General features: G+C 46.6%; 1 protein-coding gene across 1 annotated transcript; it reads right to left on the bottom strand.

The window, feature by feature from the left end:
- Nucleotides 1–5,881: 5,881 nt before the first annotated feature.
- Nucleotides 5,882–11,798, bottom strand: PCNA (proliferating cell nuclear antigen). Its single transcript, XM_040414458.1, has 6 exons — nucleotides 11,441–11,798; nucleotides 9,956–10,053; nucleotides 7,284–7,351; nucleotides 6,934–7,128; nucleotides 6,729–6,852; nucleotides 5,882–6,148 (listed from the first exon to the last, which is right to left on the bottom strand). The coding sequence occupies exons 1-6, from the start codon at nucleotides 11,659–11,661 to the stop codon at nucleotides 6,069–6,071; spliced, it is 786 nt and encodes a 261-aa protein (XP_040270392.1). The 5' UTR covers nucleotides 11,662–11,798; the 3' UTR covers nucleotides 5,882–6,068.
- Nucleotides 11,799–21,869: the final 10,071 nt, after the last annotated feature.

Raw genomic sequence — 21,869 nt, 5'->3', positions numbered from 1 at the left:
CTGCAGACTAAGAAACGAAGAGCCTTTTTTATCCACAAGAATGTAGGGGCCAAGATGAATAGAGAGTGGAAACATCCGGATAAAAGAAGCTTTATCCCATCAGTAATCAAAAGAAAATATCCGTTTGAAGAAGGTGAATGTTCTCTATGGGATAGGGCTCCCAAAATTGATGTGCCCATAGCTAAAGTGTCTTGAAGGTCATCCCTACCCTTTGATGATTTGGGCAATCTTAAGGATCTGATGGACAGGAAGGCTGACACCTTTTTAAGGAGAACATGGGAATCCATAGGTGCATCCTTCAAGCCTAATATAGCTTCCACCTGTACGGCTAGGGCACAAATATTGTGGATTAAACAGCTGGAGACGCAAATCCGGGATAAGACTCCTAGAGATAAATTATTAGAATCGGTCGAGGCTATTGGAAAAGCAGCCAATTTTTTGAAAGATGCCTCTGCGGATGCAGTTAGGTTGTCCGCTAGGGCTTCAACCATGGCCAATTCTGCTCGTAGGGCTATTTGGCTCAAGAATTGGTCAGGGGATTTGGCCTAAAAAAATCGCTTATGTGGTATCCCTTGTGAGGGGAAATATTTGTTTGGGTCTTCCTTGGACGACATATTAGAGAAGGCAGGGGATTAAAAAGGGGTTCCCGTCTTCTTTTCAGTCGTCCTTTCGTAAGCAGGACCGTATTTCCCAGAGAGGCAGATGAAATAGGGATAGGAATAGGAGTAAAGCAAATAGAAGTGACAGATGGAAATTCTCCAGGTCCAAAGGGCTGCGGTTCAAAAATCAATCCAGGGACCCCCTAAGAAAGACAGCTCCCAATGACACCAGGGTGGGAGGAAGATTACAATCTTTTTGCCCAGCCTGGTCCAAAATTTCCAACAGCGCGTGGATCCTGCGTTCATTAGAAGAGGGATTCAAGCTAGAGTTCAAAAAGTTCCCTCCGCAACGATTCAAAATTACGCGAGTAGATCATTCAACTCAGACTGCCTTAGAAAAGGAGGTTTCAAAACTCATTCAAAAAGGTGCACTCATTCAGTGTCCGTTAGAGGAAAGGGGCACAGGATATTATTCTACTCTGTTTTTAGAAAGAAAACCAAGTGGAGAATACAGGACTATCATTAACTTGAAGTCTCTAAACGAGTACCTGTTATACCAACGCTTCAAAATGGAGACTATAAAGACGGTAATTCAGCTTCTTTACAAGGACTGTTTTATGGCAGTTTTAGACATCAAAGATGCCTACTATCACCTTCCGATTTTTCCAGGGCACCAGAAGTATCTCAGAGTGGCCTTAAAGGGTTTCTATCACTTCGTTTCACCTATTTAGCTTTCAGACACTAGCGATCCGCTAGTGTCTGCTTTATCTAACCATCCTAATATAAGAGTTTATTGTCCTGCCGTTTAGCTAAAAAAATAACTTATATAGATATGCAAATGAGCCTCTAGGTGCTATGGGGGCGTCATTAGCACCTAGAGGCTCCGTCTACCTTAACAAACTGCCGCCGCCCAGCGCGTCCCTCCAGCCCGCCCATCTCCTCCGGAATGCGATGCTCCTCGTATTCGGCGCATGCGCAGTGAATGTCTGATCGCTTCCCTGCTCAGACATCTCCACTGCGCCTGTTCCTCGGAGCACTATGACGTCATCGGCGCAGGCGCAGTGGAGATGTCTGAGCAGGGAAGCGATCAGACATTCACTGCGCATGCGCAGAACAGAGACGCGCACGGAGAGGATCGCTTCAGCTGGAGATGGGCGGGCTGGAGGGACGCGCTGGGCGGCGGCAGTTTGTTAAGGTAGACGGAGCCTCTAGGTGCTAATGACGCCCCCATAGCACCTAGAGGCTCATTTGCATATCTATATAAGTTATTTTTTTAGCTAAACGGCAGGACAATAAACTCTTATATTAGGATGGTTAGATAAAGCAGACACTAGCGGATCGCTAGTGTCTGAAAGCTAAATAGGTGAAACGAAGTGATAGAAACCCTTTAAGATTCCAGGGGGAGCTGAAGCACTTTCAATTCCAGGTATTACCTTTCGGAATCTCGATGGCGCCAAGGATTTTTACGAAGTTAGTCTCAGAGATGGCAGCTCATATCAGGGAAAGAGATATCCTGTTTGTCCCATACTTGGACGACTTTCTGATTGTCGCACGGTCTTTACCAGAGATGCTTATTTCAGGTCCAACAGGTGGTAAAAATCATGACAACCCTGGGCTGGATCCTGAACAGAGAAAAATCGAGACTGATTCCAGAAAAGAAACAACAGTTCCTGGGAATCTTACTGGATTCAGTGTCTCAGAGATCCTTCCTAACCTCAGAAAAAATTCAGAAAATAAGGGCAGTGGTTCACACCCTGATAAACAATCCGTGTGTGTCCATAAGGAAAGGGATGTCAGTACTGGGAACTCTGACCGCCTGTATACCTGCAGTTCAATAGGCTCCATTACTGAGCCCTCCAAGAGGAAATCTTGGGAAACTGGTCAGGAAAAATGGAGGACCTGGAAAGCAGTATAGTGATTTCAGCCCAGACTTGTCAGACACTAAAGTGGTGGCTGTCACTAGAGAACCTGGGGCAGGGAGTCCCATGGAGGATCGAAGATCCCCTTATAGTTACCACAGGCGCCAGCCCAGTAGGGTGGGGGGCTCATGTGGGAGAGACCTTGCTTCAAGGATTGTGGGACTGCCGGATGTTGGACAGTTCTTCAAATCTAAAAGAGTTTATGGCAGTTTTTCTGGCCCTTCAGAGAGTTACTCCCTCTGATCAGGGGTCAACACGTGAGAATTTTATCTGACAATGCCTCGGTCGTAGCATATCTGAATCATCAGGGTGGTACCCAGTCCGTGTCCCTGCAGGTTCAGATTTTTTTTCCCTTGTGGAGGGGGTAGCTTTGTCCCTCTCGCCCCTTCATATCAGAGGTGTGGACAATTGGAAGGCCGATTTTCTAAGCCGTTGATCTCTGGACCCTTCTGTTTTCAGCCAGATTGTCAAGTTATGGGGGATGCCTCAAGTACAGGGTGGGCCATTTATATGGATACACCTTAATAAAATGGGAATGGTTGGTGATATACTAATGTGCCACAAACAGGAAGTTAATATGTGAGGGGGGAAACTTTTCAAGATGGGTGGTGACCATGGCGGCCATTTTGAATCCAACTTTTGTTTTTTCAATAGGAAGAGGGTCATTTGACACATCAAACTTATTGGGAATTTCACAAGAAAAACAATGATGTGCTTGGTTTTAACGTAACTTTATTCTTTCATGAGTTATTTACAAGTTTCTGACCACTTACAAAATGTGTTCAATGTGCTGCCCATTGTGTTGGATTGTCAATGCAACCCTTTTCTCCCACTCTTCACACACTGATAGCAACACCGCAGGAGAAATTCTAGCACAGGCTTCCAGTATCCGTTGTTTCAGGTGCTGCACATCTCGTATCTTCACAGCATAGACGATTGCCTTCAGATGATACGAGATGTGCAGCACCTGAAACTACGGATACTGGAAGCCTGTGCTAGAATTTCTCCTGCGGTGTTGCTATCAGTGTGTGAAGAGTGGGAGAAAAGGGTTGCATTGACAATCCAACACAATGGGCAGCACATTGAACACATTTTGTAAGTGGTCAGAAACTTGTAAATAACTCATGAAAGAATAAATAACTCATGAAAGAATAAAGTTACGTTAAAATCAAGCACACCATTGTTTTTCTTGTGAAATTCCCAATAAGTTTGATGTGTCAAATGACCCTCTTCCTATTGAAAAAACAAAAGTTGGATTCAAAATGGCCAACTTCAAAATGGCCACCATGGTCACCATCCATCTTGAAAAGTTCCCCCCTCACATATACTAATGTGCCACAAACAGGAAGTTAATATCACCAACCATTCCCATTTTATTAAGGTGTATCCATATAAATGGCCCACCCTGTAGATCTTTTTGCCACCAGGGAGAACAGGAAGGTAAAAATATTCTACTCCCTGTCTCCCAGGGATCGACCAGATTATAAGCATGGCCAACCTGCGGCTCTCCAGCTGTTGTAAAACTACAACTCCCACCATGCCCTGCTGTAGGCTGATAGCTATAGGCAGTCTAGGCATGGTGGGAGTTGTAGTTTTGCAACAGCTGGAGAGCCTCAGGTTGGCTATCCCTGGTCTATTATATGCCTTCCCTCCACTTCAGTTGATACCGAGGGTTCTCAAGAAGGTCAGGAAAAACAAAGCCAGAATCATCATGATTGCTCGCTTCCGGCCACGTCAAGCGTGGTTCTATTGGCTGAGTGTGATGTCAGTAGCAGATCCTTGGGTCCTTCTGGAGATCCCAGATCTTTTTCAGGGTCCTATTGTCCACCCCTCTGTGAAAAGGCTCCATTTGACAGCATGGCTTTTGAACGGCGCCTTTTACTAGATAGGTCTTTCTGAATCGGTGGTTGCTACCATGCCGTTAAGTAGGAAGCCGGTGACTACTAATATCTATGCTAGAACTTGGATTACCTTTTAAGTTTCTAGGAGTCCCTCCTTGCACATCCTACCCTCTTCAGTTAAGTAAAATCTTGGATTTTTCTTCAGAGAGGTGTGGAGAAAGGCCTAGCACTAAGTACTATCAAGGTCCAGGTGGCCACGTTTTATTCGATTACAGGTTGGAGTGTCATCCTTGGATTATAAGGTTTTGTAATATCTAGGAGTCTCCCTGCCAGGAATTTCAAAGCTCCTCCTTGGGATCTTAATCTGGTGTTAAGGGCCTTGGTTAAACCTCCCTTTAGTCCTGTAGACTCTCTGCCAATTAAGTTCCTGACCTTGAAATGTATTTTTTGGTAGCTATTACATCAGCCAGGAGAATTAGTGAGCTTCAGGCTCTTTCCATTAGCCCTCCATATACGATTTTCCAAGATGATTGTGTCCGTCTTAGGCCAGACCCAGCATTTTTACCCAAAGTAGTATCGGAATTCCATAGAAGTCATTCTTCCTTCCTTCTATGAGAATCCGTGGAACGAGGAAGAGGCAGATTTCCATTCTTTGGATGTTAGAGAATGTGTCCTACGGTACGTAGAGGCTACAAAAGGTAGGAGGAAGTCCTCTTCATTGTCTTATTTTCAGGCCAGAATAAGGGGAAATCAGCTAGTAAAAGTACTTTAGCCCGTTGGATCAAGCAGGCTATTTCTTTGGCATCTTTCTATGCAGGAACCTGTCCCGTCTGGCTGGTCGGCCCATTCTACAAGAGTGGTAGCAACTTCCTGGGCAGAAAAGGCATGTTTCTATACAAGACATTTGCAGAGCAGCAACATGGTCTTCTGCTTCTACAGACACTATAGATTAAACCTGTCAGATCTTTCCTTTGGGCGCAAAGTCCTTCAGGCTGTGGCCTGTAGCACGTGCACTACTTTTGCGGTGCGGAGGCACAGACAGAAAGCCCACAGAAGCACTCTGTAGTGCCTCCGATCCATACCATATCTCCTGGATTGCAAACCCATTCAAGTGAATGGGTCTGCATCAGTGATGCGGGGGGCACACTGTTGGTGCCTGTGTATTGCCAATATGGCCGGGCAACGGCCATGAGCCCTAAAGATGGTGCACGGAAGCAGCAGAAGATATTCAATATGCTTTTTTGGGTCAAGCGCTTTTTCAAGTTGCAGCTTGCTTTGGCTCCCCCGCCCCCATGCATTTTGCAGTAGACTTTATAAAAAAAAAAAAAAAAACAGGGTCAACCCTTTCCCAGCATTACATTAATGATTCTTTGTGCTAATGCATGTATAGACTTCGTATTGTCCAGTAAGCTTTGCTATGAACAGTCGTGCTTATTCATGAATAGGCTGTTTTTACATTACTTCCCTCCACCTAAGGTATGAGAGATCCACAATAGCACAGGTAATAGGACGGACCATCAGAATCAGTTATTACAAAGATTTACTGGTTCCATATGGCAGGTATTACAAAGATTGTTGAATATTTACATAGATATCTACAGACATGCCTAGAAACATGGCCAGAATGTAATATGGTTACGTTCATTACAAGGCAGTTGGCAAAAGCTGTGATGTTCAGTTGACTTTCACATAAAATAAACTATACAACATTAAGAAGCTTCTTCATCTTCGATCTTTGGAGCCAGGTAGTACTTCACATGACCCATATCTGCAATTTTGTATTCGACCACTGAAAGGGAAAATAAATAATTAGAATGGAATAAATAAACAGAACGAAAACATAAGACATTACATTTTGGTTAGGTTACTGTTCACATATGCATCATGGGTTCCATTTATAACTGTTTGCTGTACAAATAGTACCAGACTGACCCCAGTGACTAACGAGTTCTGTCATAATTCTTGAAAGTAAACAATGCCATAACTTGCATTTTTGTAACACTATAAATTAGACAAATAACTAGGTTTTTCATACAGAATTATATTAAAGCACTTGTGGCAGAAATCTGAGCCTCAAAGATATCAAATGATCTGCTCCAAATGGGTTGTCTTCTGCTGGAGCTTTGGAGTCCACGGAGGTGTTAGCCACAGCCCAACAGAGGATACACATCTTGCAAATGTAAACAGAGCTTACCCGTACAGCTAGGACTGGGTATTCTCTGTAAAGCACAGGTCCTAGAACAAGTCACTACAGAGGTGCAAACATTTTCACATGTTGTGTAACCTCAATATGAAAGGTCACCCTTCAGTAAGTGATCTCTGAAATATCCCACTACCTAATGATCAGCCAGCGATCACAGATTACTCACCTAGTGGGATATCGGCCGACATGCTGAGGGTCACTGTTGGGGACAGGGGTGTGGCTTTGGTGAAGAAATTTAGATACCTTAAAGCAAATGTGAGCTGGACTGGCTCATTCATTTCTATTGTAACCTGAAAAGAGAAAGGAAATAGTTAAGCCCAATGCAGCAATTTAATAAAAATAATAAAAATTTGACAATAAGTAGCACTTACAGCTTCCTCCTCTTTATCAACATTGGAGGTCTGTGACAGCTTGACATTCCCTGTTCCCAGTTCTCCACTTGCAGAGAATTTGACTCCATCCTTCGCACATGAGATCACAACAGCATCTCCGATCTGGCTAAGATCCCGACAAATGCGTGCAAATTCCCCAGATGGCATCTTTATAACACAACTATACTCCTGCTCCTGTTACAGAAAAACAATAAATTAATATTTTGACAAGATTTTGGATGGGTCAGTCCTGTACCAAGACTTCCACCATTAGATTGCCCTTAATGCGTGTGTCCAGTTATATAGATTATGTAGCAGCATGTGCTTCACAGGAATGACTATACACTTACTGGAATTCCTAACTGTTCAACATCCAGATCCATCAACTTCATCTCATAGTCAGAAACCTTCTCATGATCTGAAAGGAAATTATGAAAAGAAAAATGTTAATTGCAATACATACCTTACAATGGGAAGAGCACACTTACAGAAAATCTACTTCTGCTGCAGGTCATATGTAGTCGGCCAGAGAACAGATTCATCTCAATATAAGGTCTGTATATATGGAGTGCTTTACACTTTTAACCCCTTGGATACTGGAGGTTTTTTCCTTTTCCTTCCCTATTTTCCTTGAGCCAGAACTTTTATATTTTTAGTCACATAGCTGTATGAGGGCTTATTTTTTGCGGGACAGGTTGTACTTTCTAATGCCACCATTATGGCATAACATGTAGTGGGAAGCAGTAAAAAAAAAAATCCAAATGGGGTGGAATTGAAGAAAAAACAACAATTCCTACACGTTGTACAGGTTTTGTTCCCACAGCGTTTCGTTTACAGCAAAACTGACCCATGCCCTTCATTCTCTGGGTCAGTACGCCATATGTATAGGTTCTTTATGTCTAAATGGTGTAAAAATAAATTCAAACAATTATTTTTTACATGACCTTATTCTGACCCCCATAACTTACTTTTTTATAGTTACGTCTACTGAGCTGTACAGGGGCTCATTTTTTGATTTGAGGAACAATCTGTAGTTATTATTGATACCATTTTGGTGTGTGACTTTTTGATCACATTTTATTACAGCGATAAAAAAAATGGCAAATTGGTCATTTTGACCCTTTTTTCTGTTACGCCATTCGCCGTATTGGATTTTTTTTGTCTATTTTAATAGTATGGGCGTTTTCAATGATACCCATTAGGGATTGACCGATATTGATTTTTTAGGGCAGATACCGATAATTTGTGAACTTTCAGGCCGATAGCCGATAATTTATACCGATATTCTGGGAATTTTCATTTTTGAAAAAAAATTAAAAATTCCTACACAAATCTGCTGAAAATTTGTTTTTTGTTGTGTATTCTTTTATGTAAATCTTTTTTTCATTTATACTTAATATTTTGGTGGGGGTTTTTTCACTTTTTTTTTTTTTTTTACTAACTTTTAACCCCCTTAGGGACTAGAACCCTTGTCCTATTCACCCTGATAGATCTCTATCAGGGTAAATAGGACCTCACACTGTCCCTGCTGCTCTGTGCTTTGTGCACACAGCAGCATGGAGCTTACTATGGCAGCCAGGGCTTCAATAGCATCCTGGCTGCCATGGTAACCGTTCGGAGCCCCAGGATTACACTGCTAGGGCTCCGATCAGAGAAGGAGGGGATCCTGTGGCCACTGCCACCAATGATTAATAGCCCCGCCCCTTCTCTTGTCCTCCTTCCTCTCACTGGCTGCAGCAGCACAGGGGGAGGGAGACACTGCTTCCTTCTCCCCTGTGCTGCTGAGGGAACACGGAGAGCGCTGATAGCAGCGCGATCTGTGTTCCCAATACGCTATCGGCAAAATAGATGCCGATAACTTCCAAAATCCTAAATGTCGGCCGATATCGGTAAAACCGATAATTGGTCGATCCCTAATACCCATGATGTTTATATTTATTTATATGGAAAGGGGGTTTAGGTATTTATTTTTTATTTAAACAGAAAGGGGGGTGATATATAAAAAAAATATTTTCCTTTTTTAATTTTGTGTAAAGATTTTTTTTCCTGGCCTGCCATATGGCGACCAAAATGAGAATTTCAGCATGAACACTTTCAGCCTAAGCACAAGTACCGATGCCCCAAATGGCCACACGAGGCATCGGTAGGAAGGGCTGCCGGGTTTTTGCGCATTTAGATGCCGTGATCTCACTTGGTCATGGCATCTAAAGCAATTACCACGATCGGCATTATCGCCAGTCATGGTAATTAGCCACCGATCTCTGCTGTTTGAAACAGCAAAGATCTGCCGGCCATGACGCCTGCTGCACGTGTGAGTGGGCGCCATGTTTACACATCAAACCAGCGCTGTACATGCATGGCGCTGGTATCAAAAGGGTTAATAGGATGTACACTAACTGCTATTCCTCCCTCATAGAAACGGTTACTGATGAACTACAATCTATGAGGAGTGGACTAGATGCTCATGGCTACAATAAGATTCATTTTTTAGAAGCCTTGTAGAAATTAGAAGCAGTTTATTCACTTTGTACAATCTCCTCCTTAGTTTGTCCATAGGCCTGCTCTTTGGGAAGCTCCCAACATTAGCCAGAATGGAAAGCTCCTGCAGAACCGTCATTTGCCACATCTGGTGGCAGGGTACATCACCAGGACAGCTCTTGCGACACATTAGTCTACTTTTACACTGGCGTTTTGGCTTTGTTTGAGAGACCCATTTCAGGTCTCTCACAAGCGGTCCAAAACTGATCAGTTTTGCCCTAATGCATTCTGAATGGAAAAAGATCCGCTCAGTTTGCATCAGTTCAGTCTCCATTCTGCTTTGGAGGCTGTTTGCAGCGTTTTGGTGTCCGTCTGATGAAACTGAGCCAAACTGACAATTGAAAACGGATCAGTCTCCCATTGACTTTCAATGGTGTTCAAGACGGATCTGTCTTTGCCATGTTAAAGATAATACAAATGGATCCATGACAGATCCGCACCAAACGCGGTGTGAAAGTAACACCAATTCTGAGAAAACACTTACTTGGAGATTCAAACACCATTGTGACTGTATCTGCATTGTCCTCGGCTCTCAGAGTAATTATGTCTTCACTCGCTGCACACTTCAAGATTTTTGACATACTGCAAAAAGCAAGGAGTTCTATATGAGCAAATTGGCACAACACCGCATCTGTGCATCATTTAAAAGAATCACAAAACTGGTGCTCCCCCACCCCTTGGGCCTCCTCTCTATAAGGGTGCATTGACACGACTGCACTGTTTCGTGGTCTGTGCGTTCTGCAATTTGCAAAACGAAATGCCCATTATAGAAATGCCTACTCTCCACGATTGAAATTAATGGGTCCGCACACATTCTGCAAAGTTGCGGACCCATTCATATGGTTGTGTGAATGGGCCCTTAGAGTGTAAGTGGTTTATAGGGGCTGTCCAGAAATTTCTGGACAGCTGGCAAGCCTCACCACCAATGTCTGAGGCACGGGTAGCACTGAGAGCTGCAGCCACATCTCATTTCTATGGGAGTGCCAAAAATGGCCGGGTTCTGGCTCCGCCATTTCCATCAGCCCCATAGAGAATGGAGTGGTGGCTGGGCTCGCTTCACATTAATTTCTATGGGACTTTCAAAAGTAGCTAAGCGCTGCTCTGCCATTTTCGGCGCTCCCATAGAAAACACATGGAGTGGCATGGTCCGCGCTCCTTCACTCTGCAGGCAGCTGCCGGTCCCCGGAGGTCGCCCCCACAGCTGTCAGTCATCTGTGGTACAGGCAAAACAGGGTCTTGTAACTAATTGCAAAAACTGGTGCAGCAATCTTAGTAAATGACCCCCACTGCGTCCAAACCGATCACTTCAGACATACAGCTTACTATACGGGTATGGATCTGTACACAGCACTGCCATACAGGTGAAAGGGGTCAGTCTTGTTCTGCTCCTATAGCTGGGCAGTATGGAAATGACCAGCGGGGACATGAAGGAGCCCCTAAGAGGGTGCGCAGAGGCCCTCCACAGCTCCTGTGTAATATTACATACATGGGGCTTATACAACTCATTACTAGCATGCAGTATTAGAAGTTCTTTCTTACTTCACCACATCTGTTTTTTTCTGTATTTAATGATTTATTTATTTTTAAAAAAAGGCAGATTCCTAGTTTTTAGTCATATTCCTAATTTCACCTGTTAACCCTCTCGTGTACTAGAGGAGAGGTCGACAGGGATCTCATGCTCCTGACACATGCGGCTCCACCGCAGGAAAGGCGCAAACTCCGCCCACTAGGTTTTCCCGCCCGAATCATGGCGCTTTGTTACGGTGACGTCATCAAAGAAAGGCAGAGAGAAATAAAACCGCGCCAGAAATAGACAAGAGCGGGCATGTCTGGTCACCGGCCACAGCCGGCTGCCGGTACCGCACACATGTAGCGTTCACAGCACGCAGCCGTTACTGTACACAATAAGGGCCACACATCCATACACGTCTGCGTATCCACACGCACTCCCTAGGTATATAGCCTGTACCTGCTCATCTTGACGCCGATGGATTGGTTCCGGTCGCAGCGGTAGGTATCAAACCCGTCGGAGCGGAGGGTGAGCTGCACCAGGGAGACGTGAGACGAGTCCATGCTCTGCAGGCTGATGCCGCTGGAGGTGATGTCCCAGCAAGCCTCATCGATCAGATCTTTCAGCGCTTCCAGCACCTTCTTCAGGATGGAGCCCTGCACTAGTCTGGCCTCAAACATGGTGGCAGCGAACGAACGTCAGTCACTTAGAGCGCTGTAAAGATGATGTGTTTCCCGCCTCCCGCACTGAGCTCCCCGGTGTCGCTCTCTCCTCCTGTCCGCTCGCGCTGTGGCGCCAAATAAGCCCGACAGCGGCTCCTCCTGCGGCTTATATGGCGCGGGTCACGTGATCGCCGCGTCACCTGAAAGAGAAGGGCGCCAAATTCGTTTCCCGCCTTCTGCGCTCCTTGTCTCTGGAGAGTGAAGTGTGTGACAGGCGCGCAGTGAGAGCTGCTGTAGTTCTGTGTATGACATGATAATAGTATGGCCACATGCACTGGCTTATCTGTGAGGGCATTTACCTCAGCGTCCACCTCACAGCAGTAACATGTGCAAATACCGGCCGGACTGCCTCTAAATGGCTCAATAATAGCAATAAGTTATCATTAGACCTGCCTTATATGGCTGTTGTGGTACCGCCATGTGTGGTGGGTCTCTGCAGTTCTAAGGGTACTTTCACGCTAGCGTTAAAGTTTTTCGGTATTGAGTTCCGTCACAGGGGCTCCATACCGGAAAAAAACGCTTGTTTTATCCTAATGCATTCTGAATGGAGAGCATTCCGTTCAGTATGCATCAGGATGTCTTCTGTTTAGTCCCTCTTACGGTATTTTCACCTGCCAAAATTTCGGAACACTTGCCATTGAAATGTACTAATGCCGAATCTGGTACCAAGTGTTCCGGAGAAACGGATCCGGTTTCCCAGTCTGCGCATGCGCAGACCTTTAACCCCTTAAGGGCTTAGGGTGTACCGATACGCCCTATTTGCCGAGTCCTTAAGGACTCGGGGCGTACCGGTACGTCCTAAGTTTAAATTGCGGCGCAGGATAATTGTGACAGGATGCCGGCTGAAATCATTCAGCGGGCATCCTGTCACAATGCCGGGGGGGGGGGGGGGGGGGGTCACAATGCCGGGGGGGGGGGGGGGTCACAATGCCGTGACCCCCCCATGTCGGCGATCGCTGCAAACCGCAGGTCAATTCAGACCTGCGGTTTGCGGCTTTTACCTGCGGTTTCGGCGGTGCCATCGGGTCCCCATGCGGCTGTAGGGGGGACCCGATGGCATGGAAGGCAGCGCGATGTCATCCGGTGACGAGCCTGTGAGATCCAGCACCCTGGATCTCACAGGCCGGAAGCTGTATGAGTAATACACACAGTATTACTCATACAGCCAATGCATTCCAATACAGAAGTATTGGAATGCATTGTAAAAGGGATTAGACCCCCAAAAGTTGAAATCCCAAAATGGGACAAAGAATTAAGTTTTCCCCCCCAAAAAATTAAAAGTTTCAAGTAAAAATAAACAAAAACGTAATTTTCCCCAAATAAAGTAAAAAAAATTGGTAAAAAATAGGAAAAATAAAAAAGTATACATATTAGGTATCGCCGCGTCCGTATCGACCGACTCTATAAAAAATAAAAACTGTGCTAAATAAACCATTTTTTGTCACCTTACATCACAAAAAGTGTAATAGTAAGCGATCAAAAAGTCATATGCGCCCCTAAATAGTGCCAATCAAACCGTCATCTCATCCCGCAAAAAATTAGACCCTACCTAAGATAATCGCCCCAAAACTGAAAAAACTATGGCTCTCAAAATATGGAGACACTAAAACCAGATTTTTTTTCTGTTTCAAAAATTATATTATTGTGTAAAACTTACATGAATAAATAAAAAGTATACATATTAGGTATCGCCGCGTCCGCATCAACCGGCTCTATAAAAATATTACATGACCTAACCCCTCAGATGAACACCGTAAAAAATAAAAACTGTGCTAAATAAACCATTTTTTGTCACCTTACATCACAAAAAGTGTAAGGTTGGGTTCACACTTGAGCGTTTTACAGCGCGTTCAAACGCGCTGTAAAACGCTCAACACATGAAAACCAATGCTTCCCTATGGCCCTGGTTCTCACTTGAGCGTTTTACAGCGCGTTTGAACGCGCTGAAAAACGCCCTACGCTCAAAAAAGTTCTTGAGCTTCTTTGGGGCGTTTTGTCGTGCGTTTGCGGCCATAGGACACTGCTGTCAATCACACAAACGCGCGTAATACGCGCGTTGACTATGGACAAAAACGCGCGTTAAACGCGCATATCAAATACGTTCACGTGTGAACCCAGCCTAATAGCAAGCGATTAAAAAGTCATATGCACCCCAAAATAGTGCCAATAAAACCGTCATCTCATCCCGCAAAAATCATACCCTACCCAAAGTAATCGCCCAAAAACTGAAAAAATGATGGCTCTCAGACTATGGAAACACTAAAATATGATTTTTTTTTGTGGACCGCAAAATACAGAAAAAGTCGTACGGTCGTGTGCAAGAGGCCTTAAATCAAAGTTCTGATTTATTTGCAGTGAATACACCACAGCCTGCTGGTACATTCACAGAGTCTGCAGTACAGGATGAGGTTTAAGACAACCCTGTTCACACACTGCTGAAAAGTTGCTGGGAAAGAGTACTGCAGAAAAACCCGTTGTGAATTTCACTCTTCAGGATAGATTAAGGCCTCTTTCACACAAGCGAGTTTTCCGCGCAGGTGCAATGCGTGAAGTCAGAGGTCGCAATAACGCCTGTACAAGCGTCATAGATGCTTGTTCAGGCCATTTTACTCCCTGGAAAAAGTCTAAGGCGTACCAATACGCCTTAGACTTTTCCCTGCCATTCATAAGTGTAGTGAATGCTGTGAACGGCGCAGGCAGCGCAGCGATGCTGCTGCTGCCTGAGACAACAAATAACAAGGCTCCTTACATTGAGGAGCTTTGTTATTGGTCAGTTTGAGCGGGCTGCCGGAGCTTAGGACACACCGCTCTGAAGAGGGAGGAATGAGGCGCGCGATCCTCACTGGCGGGGTAAGTGGTGGTCTGAGAGCCTTGTTTTTACCCTATAGTGATGAGTCTGAAGCGCTCAGCCGAGCGCTCCTCCCTGCTGACTGCGGTAGTGAAGACGGCCTCAATAGAAGGTCTAGGGGACCGTCTTCACTACCGCAGTCAGCAGTGAGGACAAGTGGCTGAGCGCTTCAGACTCCTGCTTATAGAAGTCAGCGGGGGTCCCAGCGCTGGACACGCCAACAGGAGACCTCCATAACGACAGACCTGTCACCCGTAGACCTCTGTCACCTGTCAGCTTTCTTATGAATCCATCAAGGATTCATTGCAGCATGTTCCATCAGACGCTTATAAGGATTTCTTCTGTAATGCGGTGCCGCATGTGGCCATTTACAGCCTCCAGGACACAGTCCCTCTGCCAAGCACATGAAGTACTTCACTGTAAAATTGTATAATCCAATAACCACAGCGGTGGTGGCTTTTTTGTGGCATGAGATAGGGCAATGGGTCATGGAAGACAAACTCCCCTTTATAGCAAGAACAAGCATAACACAAAATGACAGCCTCTAGATCAGGGATAAGCAACCTCCGGCACTCCAGCTGTGCTGAAACTACAACTCCCAGTATCCTCCTTTCACTTTGGGAGTTACAAGAACAGCTGAGCAAGTGTGCATGTTGGGAGTTGTAGTTTCACAGCAGCGCTGGAGTGCCAAAGGTTGCTGCTCCCTAGATCAGTGGTTATCACTGCGTGATGTCATCATCCAGATCCACAACATGTGACTGTGGCGGTGCGAGGTATGTGCCCGGGTCTTTCGCTTGTGCCCTTGCCACCAGCATGCACCACCATCCATTGTGCCTGTGTCCTGCTCCACCAGTGCCTCAGGTCTCTTCAGAGTCTACCAACAGCCCCGGTGGCACCGACATACCCACCTGAGAGCTCATCTACAAGAACGTAACTTTGGTGGGCAGCAATGGCCACGTGATGGATGGCAAACCCCAGTGACCAGCAGCACAGAAACAGCAGCAAAAATTAAAGGGATTGTCCCAAGATCAACACTATTTACCTGTCCATACTTGACCCAGAGAACACTAGAACGTGGTAACCAAGGTGGGACCCCCAGCGATCATGTACTTGGGGACATGTCTGTTTTAGTAACGACTTGCATTTCCCATGCAATAACATTTCTGGGGAGTCAATTCTTGTGACTCTATATTGTATCATTACTCTATTATTCCTACTAGAACTTATGAACTAATTGCTAGTAGTCTGCAATAAAGGTCCAGCTGGATGTTACCAGTTGACAGCACTGATTGAATAATATCAGGCTGTGCGGTGACACCCCCATCTGGACCTTCACTGCAAACTACCAGCAAGTCATTCATAACTAATAACAGGAATAACAGAGGAATGGTGCAACATAAAGTCATAAGAATAGATCCTCCAGGATTGTTATTACATGGGGGTGCAAGTAGTTACCAAAACAGACAAATCAGGAGAGGTGAGGGGTCCTTTTTTAACGACAGGTGATAAATATCCATCTTAGGAAAAACCCTTTAAACCTCATAAAATCACTGCAACAGTGACCACAGCGGTGCCGACCCCCTCAGAGCAACAGTGTCCTCAGTGGTGCCGACCCCTCAGCGCAACAGTGACCTCAGTGGTGCCGACCCCCTCAGAGCAACAGGGACCTCAGTGGTGCCGACCCCCTCCGCTAAATGTAAAATTGTCTAAATTTGCCATTTATGCATGGAAGACAGTTCTAGAGTACTAGTAATGGTTTCCCTGCATAAATAGCAACCCCTTAATGTTATGTAGGTCTTCGTATTAACTATTTGAATTACTGTAACTTTCGTACTCCTCATCGGCGGAAAATACTCCTCAAAAATGCTAAGAGGAGTATTTTTACTCTTCCAGAAAAAATGTAGCGCGACCTCTGCGTGAAGTGAACGCATAGCCCCCGCACTGAATCCTGACCCATTCATTTCAATGGGGCTGTGTACATGAGCGTTTTTTTCATGCATCATTTCTGCATTGCGTGAGAATCGCAGCATGTTCTATTTTTTTATGGTGCGGACGGATCACGGACCCATTCAAGTTGAATCAGTCTTTATCTGTCCCAGCCACCGCACGGATGTTGCCCGTGCATTGGGGACTTCAAATTGTGGTCCCCATTGCACAGAACAGCCGCACAACGGCTGTGTGCATGAGGCCTAAGGCAGCTATCTGTCACGGCGGGCATGCACTCAGTATAACAGATAACGCACCAACCAGGCTCTGGGCGAGAGACAGGGGAAGGGTCACCTCCTAGCTAATCCCTGACCTCTTTCTCTGCACTGCTCAGCCCACCTACAGACCTTTAAGGTAGGTGTGAGGTGTCCCCGTGCCTAGGCTGACAAAACCCTGAATTCCCTGTGATGGTGAAGTGGGAAATAGGAGCAGCCTGCTCGCACAGAACCTGGATGGGATAGAATTCAGCGGTCCCCAACCGCCGGGCCGCGGCCCAGGACCGGGCCGTGGAGGATTGTTAGCCGGGCCGCGGCGATCAGGGCAGTCTTTAACTCTGTACTAATGAAGCGCTTCCATTATGGAAGCGCTTCATTAGTACAGAAGGACCAGGGAGCGGTGAAGGATCTGTACTCACCGCTTCCTGGTCCACGGCTCGGCTATCGGCTGTGCATGGCTGCACACAGCGTGAGGTCTCTCTGTGACCTCACGCTGTGTGCCGCTATACACAGCCAGAGCCGACAGCAGAATGAAGAGGATCGCGATGGTGACCAGGAGCAGGAGAGGTAAGTGTTTTTTTATTTTATTTTATTTGCACTGGGGGCTGATGGCTGACATGAGGGGGGCTTATGGCTGGCCAGAGGGGGGCTGATGGCTGACATGGGGCTGACATGAGGGGGGCTTTTGGCTGACATGAGGGGGGCTTATGGCTGACATGAGGGGGGCTTATGGCTGGCCAGAGGGGGGCTTATGGCTGACATGAGGGGGGCTTATGGCTGACATGAGGGGGGCTTATGGCTGACATGAGGGGGGCTTATGGCTGACCAGAGGGGGGCTGATGGCTGACATGAGGGGGGCTTATGGCTGACATGAGGGGGGCTTATGGCTGACCAGAGGGGGGCTGCTGGCTGACATGGGGCTGACATGAGGGGGGATTATGGCTGACCAGAGGGGGGCTTATGGCTGACCAGAGGGGGGCTTATGGCTGACCAGAGAGGGGCTTATGGCTGACCAGAGGGGGGCTTATGGCTGACCAGAGGGGGGCTTATGGCTGACATTGGGGGGTGTTATGGCTGACATTGGGGGGGTGTTATGGCTGACCAGAGGGGGGCTTATGGCTGACCAGAGGGGGGCTTATGGCTGACATTGGGGGGGTGTTATGGCTGACATTGGGGGGGTAATGGCTGACATTGGGGGGGGTTATGGCTGACATTGGGGGGGTTATGGCTGACATTGGGGGGGGTTATGGCTGACATTGGGGGGGTTATGGCTGACATTGGGGGGGTTATGGCTGACATTGGGGGCTGATAGATGGCTAAAGGTTTGGGGGTTGATCTGAGCCATTTGGGGTCTGATCTGAGGTCTGATTAACATTGGGGGTCTGATCTGAGGTCTGATTAACATTGGGGGTCTGATCTGAGGTCTGATTAACATTGGGGGTCTGATTGCTGGTCTGACCTGAGGTGTAATGATTTTTTTTTTTCTTATTGTTCTCCTCTAAAACCTAGGTGCATCTTATAGGGCGAAAAATACGGTACAGTGCAGCAGAGACCAGTGCAGCAGAGACCAGTGCAGCAGAGACCATAGTCAGTTTATATAGTCATTATATAGTGTTATATATTTTAATATGCACCTTGTGTTTTGTTATGCGCGTGAATCAGTCAGCCCCGCCCACCCCCTAAGCCCCGCCCAGAACGACTCCAAAACAAACACTAAACTCGTGCTGCAATCCGGCCGACCTCCGCACATCGTCAGAGTGGGGCATGACAGTACCCCCCTTCTACGGGTGACCTCCGGACACCCTGGACCAACCTTATCTGGATGGGACCTATGAAAGGCCCTCACCAGTCGGCTGGCGTTGACATCTGACGCCGGAACCCACATCCTCTCCTCAGGACCTCCAGTGCACCAGATACTAGAGGGAACCCCGCAGAACTCTCGAGTCGAGAATCCTGGAGATCTCGAACTCCAAGTTTCCGTCGACTAGAACAGGAGGAGGAGGCAATGGCGATGGTACCACCGGTTTAACATATTTTTTTAGTAAAGACTTGTGGAAGACATCATGGGTCCTCCAAGTCTGCGGCAGATCCAGTCGAAACGCCACAGGATTGATCACCGCAGAAATTTTATACGGACCAACAAATCTTGGGCCCAGTTTCCAAGATGGCACTCTCAACTTGATATTCTTAGTGGACAACCACACCAGATCACCCACACACAGGTCCGGACCAGTCACACGTCTCCTGTCAGCCATTCGTTTATACCTCTCACCCATCCTCTCCAAATTCCCTTGAATCCTCTGCCAGATAGAGGATAAGGCAGACGAGAATCTCTCCTCCTCTGGCATCTCGGAGGAACCAGACCCAGAAAAGGTACCAAACTGAGGATGGAAACCGTATGCGCCAAAAAATGGCGACTTACCCGTGTACTCCTGCCTACGGTTATTCAATGCAAATTCTGCTAAGAACAAGAATGAGGACCAGTCCTCCTGATTCTCAGCAACAAAGCACCTCAAGTAGGTCTCCAGGTTTTGATTGGTACGCTCCGTCTGACCATTCGACTGTGGATGAAAAGCCGACGAGAAAGAAAGTTAAATGCCAAGTCGAGAGCAGAACGCCCTCCAAAACCTGGAGACAAACTGCGTGCCCCTATCAGAGACCACATCCGAAGGAATACCGTGCAATTTCACAATATTATCCACAAAAATCTGCGCAAGAGTCTTAGCGTTAGGCAGACTTGTTAGTGGTAAAAAGTGAGCCATTTTACTGAAACGGTCGACTACCACCAAAATCACTGTTCTCCCGGAGGAACTCGGCAGGTCCGTAATAAAGTCTATGGACAAATGCGTCCAAGGACGAGATGGAATAGACAATGGAAGAAGTGAACCAGGCGGTCGAGTATGAGCAACCTTTGACCGATCGCAGGTTTCACAAGCTGTCACGTAATTCTCAATACTCTTACGCAACCCTGGCCACCAGAACCTCCGGGACACCAGATCACAGGTGGACTTACCACCAGGATGTCCAGCAAGAACAGTATCGTGATGTTCCTTGAACACCTTGTATCGTAGGCCCTCAGGAACAAACAACCTCCCTGGGGGACACGAACCAGGAGCCCCCTCCTGAGCTCCCAATACCTCCATCTCTAATTCAGGGTACAGAGCGGAGACCACCACTCCATCCGCCAAAATCGGCGATGGATCTTCTGAATCACCTCCCCCAGGGAAGCTGCGAGACAAGGCATCTGCCTTGACGTTCTTGACCCCTGGGCGAAAGGTAACCACGAAATTGAACCTGGTAAAAAACAATAACCATCTGGCCTGTCTAGAGTTCAGACGCTTGGCAGATTGCAGGTAAGCCAAATTCTTATGGTCTGTATACACAGTAACGGGGTGAGAAGCCCCCTCTAACCAGTGACGCCATTCTTCAAAGGCCAACTTAATAGCCAACAACTCCCTATCTCCAACATCATAATTCCTCTCGGCGACCGAGAGCTTCCTGGAGAAGAAGGCACACGGGACCCACTTGCCAGGAGAAGGACCCTGCGAAAGCACCGCCCCAACCCCCACCTCTGATGCATCAACCTCGACCACGAATGGCTGAGATACATCCGGCTGCACCAGAATGGGAGCAGACGCAAAACGGTCCTTAATAGCCGAAAAGGCCTGCAATGCCTCATCCGACCAGACAGAGACATCAGCGCCCTTCTTGGTCATATCAGTAAGAGGTTTGACTAGCGTGGAATAATTCGAAATAAATTTTCTATAATAATTTGTAAACTCCAAAAACCGCATCAAAGCTTTCTGATTCTCCGGTCGGTCCCACTCCAGAACCGCCCGGACCTTTTCGGGGTCCATACGAAAACCGGAATCAGAAAGCATGTATCCCAAGAATGGAAGCTCTTGCACCGCAAACAAACATTTCTCCAATTTGGCGTATAACTTATTCTCCTGAAGGATCGTCAAAACCTGTCTCACATGATCCTGATGGGTCTTCAGATCAGGAAAATAAATTAAAATGTCATCTAGGTAGACTACTACGAACCTCCCCACCAAGTGATGAAAAATATCATTGACGAATCGCTGAAATACCGCTGGCGCATTCGTCAACCCAAAAGGCATTACCAGGTTCTCAAAATGACCCTCGTGCGCATTGAAGGCCGTTTTCCATTCATCCCCCTCCTTGATCCTGATCAGATTGTATGCTCCTCTCAAATCCAACTTGGAAAACACCTTGGCTCCAACAATCTGATCAAAAAGATCAGAGATCAAAGGCAGGGGATATGGATCCCGGACTGTAATACGGTTCAGCTCCCGGAAATCCAAACACGGTCTCAGTGATCCATCTTTCTTCTTCACGAAGAACAAACCTACAGCCACTGGAGACTTAGATGGTCTAATATGACCCTTTGCCAAACTCTCGGCGACATACTTTCGCATGACCTCTCTCTCGGGTTGAGAGAGGTTGTAGAGCTGAGACTTAGGCAACTTAGCCCCCGGAATGAGATTCACTAGACAGTCAGTCACGATGAGGGGGCAATTCCTGAGCCCCACCCTCTGAAAAGATGTCCGAAAAATCCGAGAGATACTGAGGCAAGGCCGTAACGGACACTTCAGAAATAGATGTGACAAGACAATTATCCGAACAAAACTTGCTCCAACCAATGATTTGTCTCGCTTGCCAGTCTATAATTGGGTTATGTCTAGACAACCATGGCAACTCCAAAACTATTGGAGCTGGCAAATCCTTCATGACGAAACAGGAAATAATCTCAGCATGTGAATCACCCACCCTTAAGTGAATACCATGAACAATGTGAGTAAGGCTGGGTTCACACGAGCGGATGCCGTGCGTGGCATCCGCTCCGTGAAAGAGTACCAAGACCCGATGCAGACTGCAGAGGCACGGAGCATTAACATGACTGATGATGCTCCGTGCCTCTCTGTGATCTCTTTACTACGAAATCACAGTGACAACTTTATCTCCCTGTGATTTCGTAGTAAAGAGATCACAGAGAGGCACGGAGCATCATCAGTCATGTTAATGCTCCGTGCCTCTGCAGTCTGCATCGGGTCTTGGCACTCTTTCACGGAGCGGATGCCACGCACGGCATCCGC

The sequence above is a fragment of the Bufo bufo genome, chromosome 1, assembly GCF_905171765.1.
Source record: "Bufo bufo chromosome 1, aBufBuf1.1, whole genome shotgun sequence".
In the NCBI taxonomy this organism is placed as follows: Eukaryota; Metazoa; Chordata; class Amphibia; order Anura; family Bufonidae; genus Bufo; species Bufo bufo.
This window is presented reverse-complemented; position numbering and strand designations above follow the sequence as displayed.

What these genes read in the sequence shown, in the direction of transcription:
- PCNA (XM_040414458.1), bottom strand. Translation starts at nt 11,661, where the DNA reads ATGTTTGAGGCCAGACTAGTGCAGGGCTCCATCCTGAAGAAGGTGCTG. An exon ending in ATCGGCGTCAAGATGAGCAG is followed by an intron (nt 10,054 to 11,440) that starts GTACAGGCTATA and finishes TGCTTTTTGCAG; the next exon opens with TATGTCAAAAATCTTGAAGT. An exon ending in TTGATAAAGAGGAGGAAGCT is followed by an intron (nt 6,853 to 6,933) that starts GTAAGTGCTACT and finishes TTCTCTTTTCAG; the next exon opens with GTTACAATAGAAATGAATGA.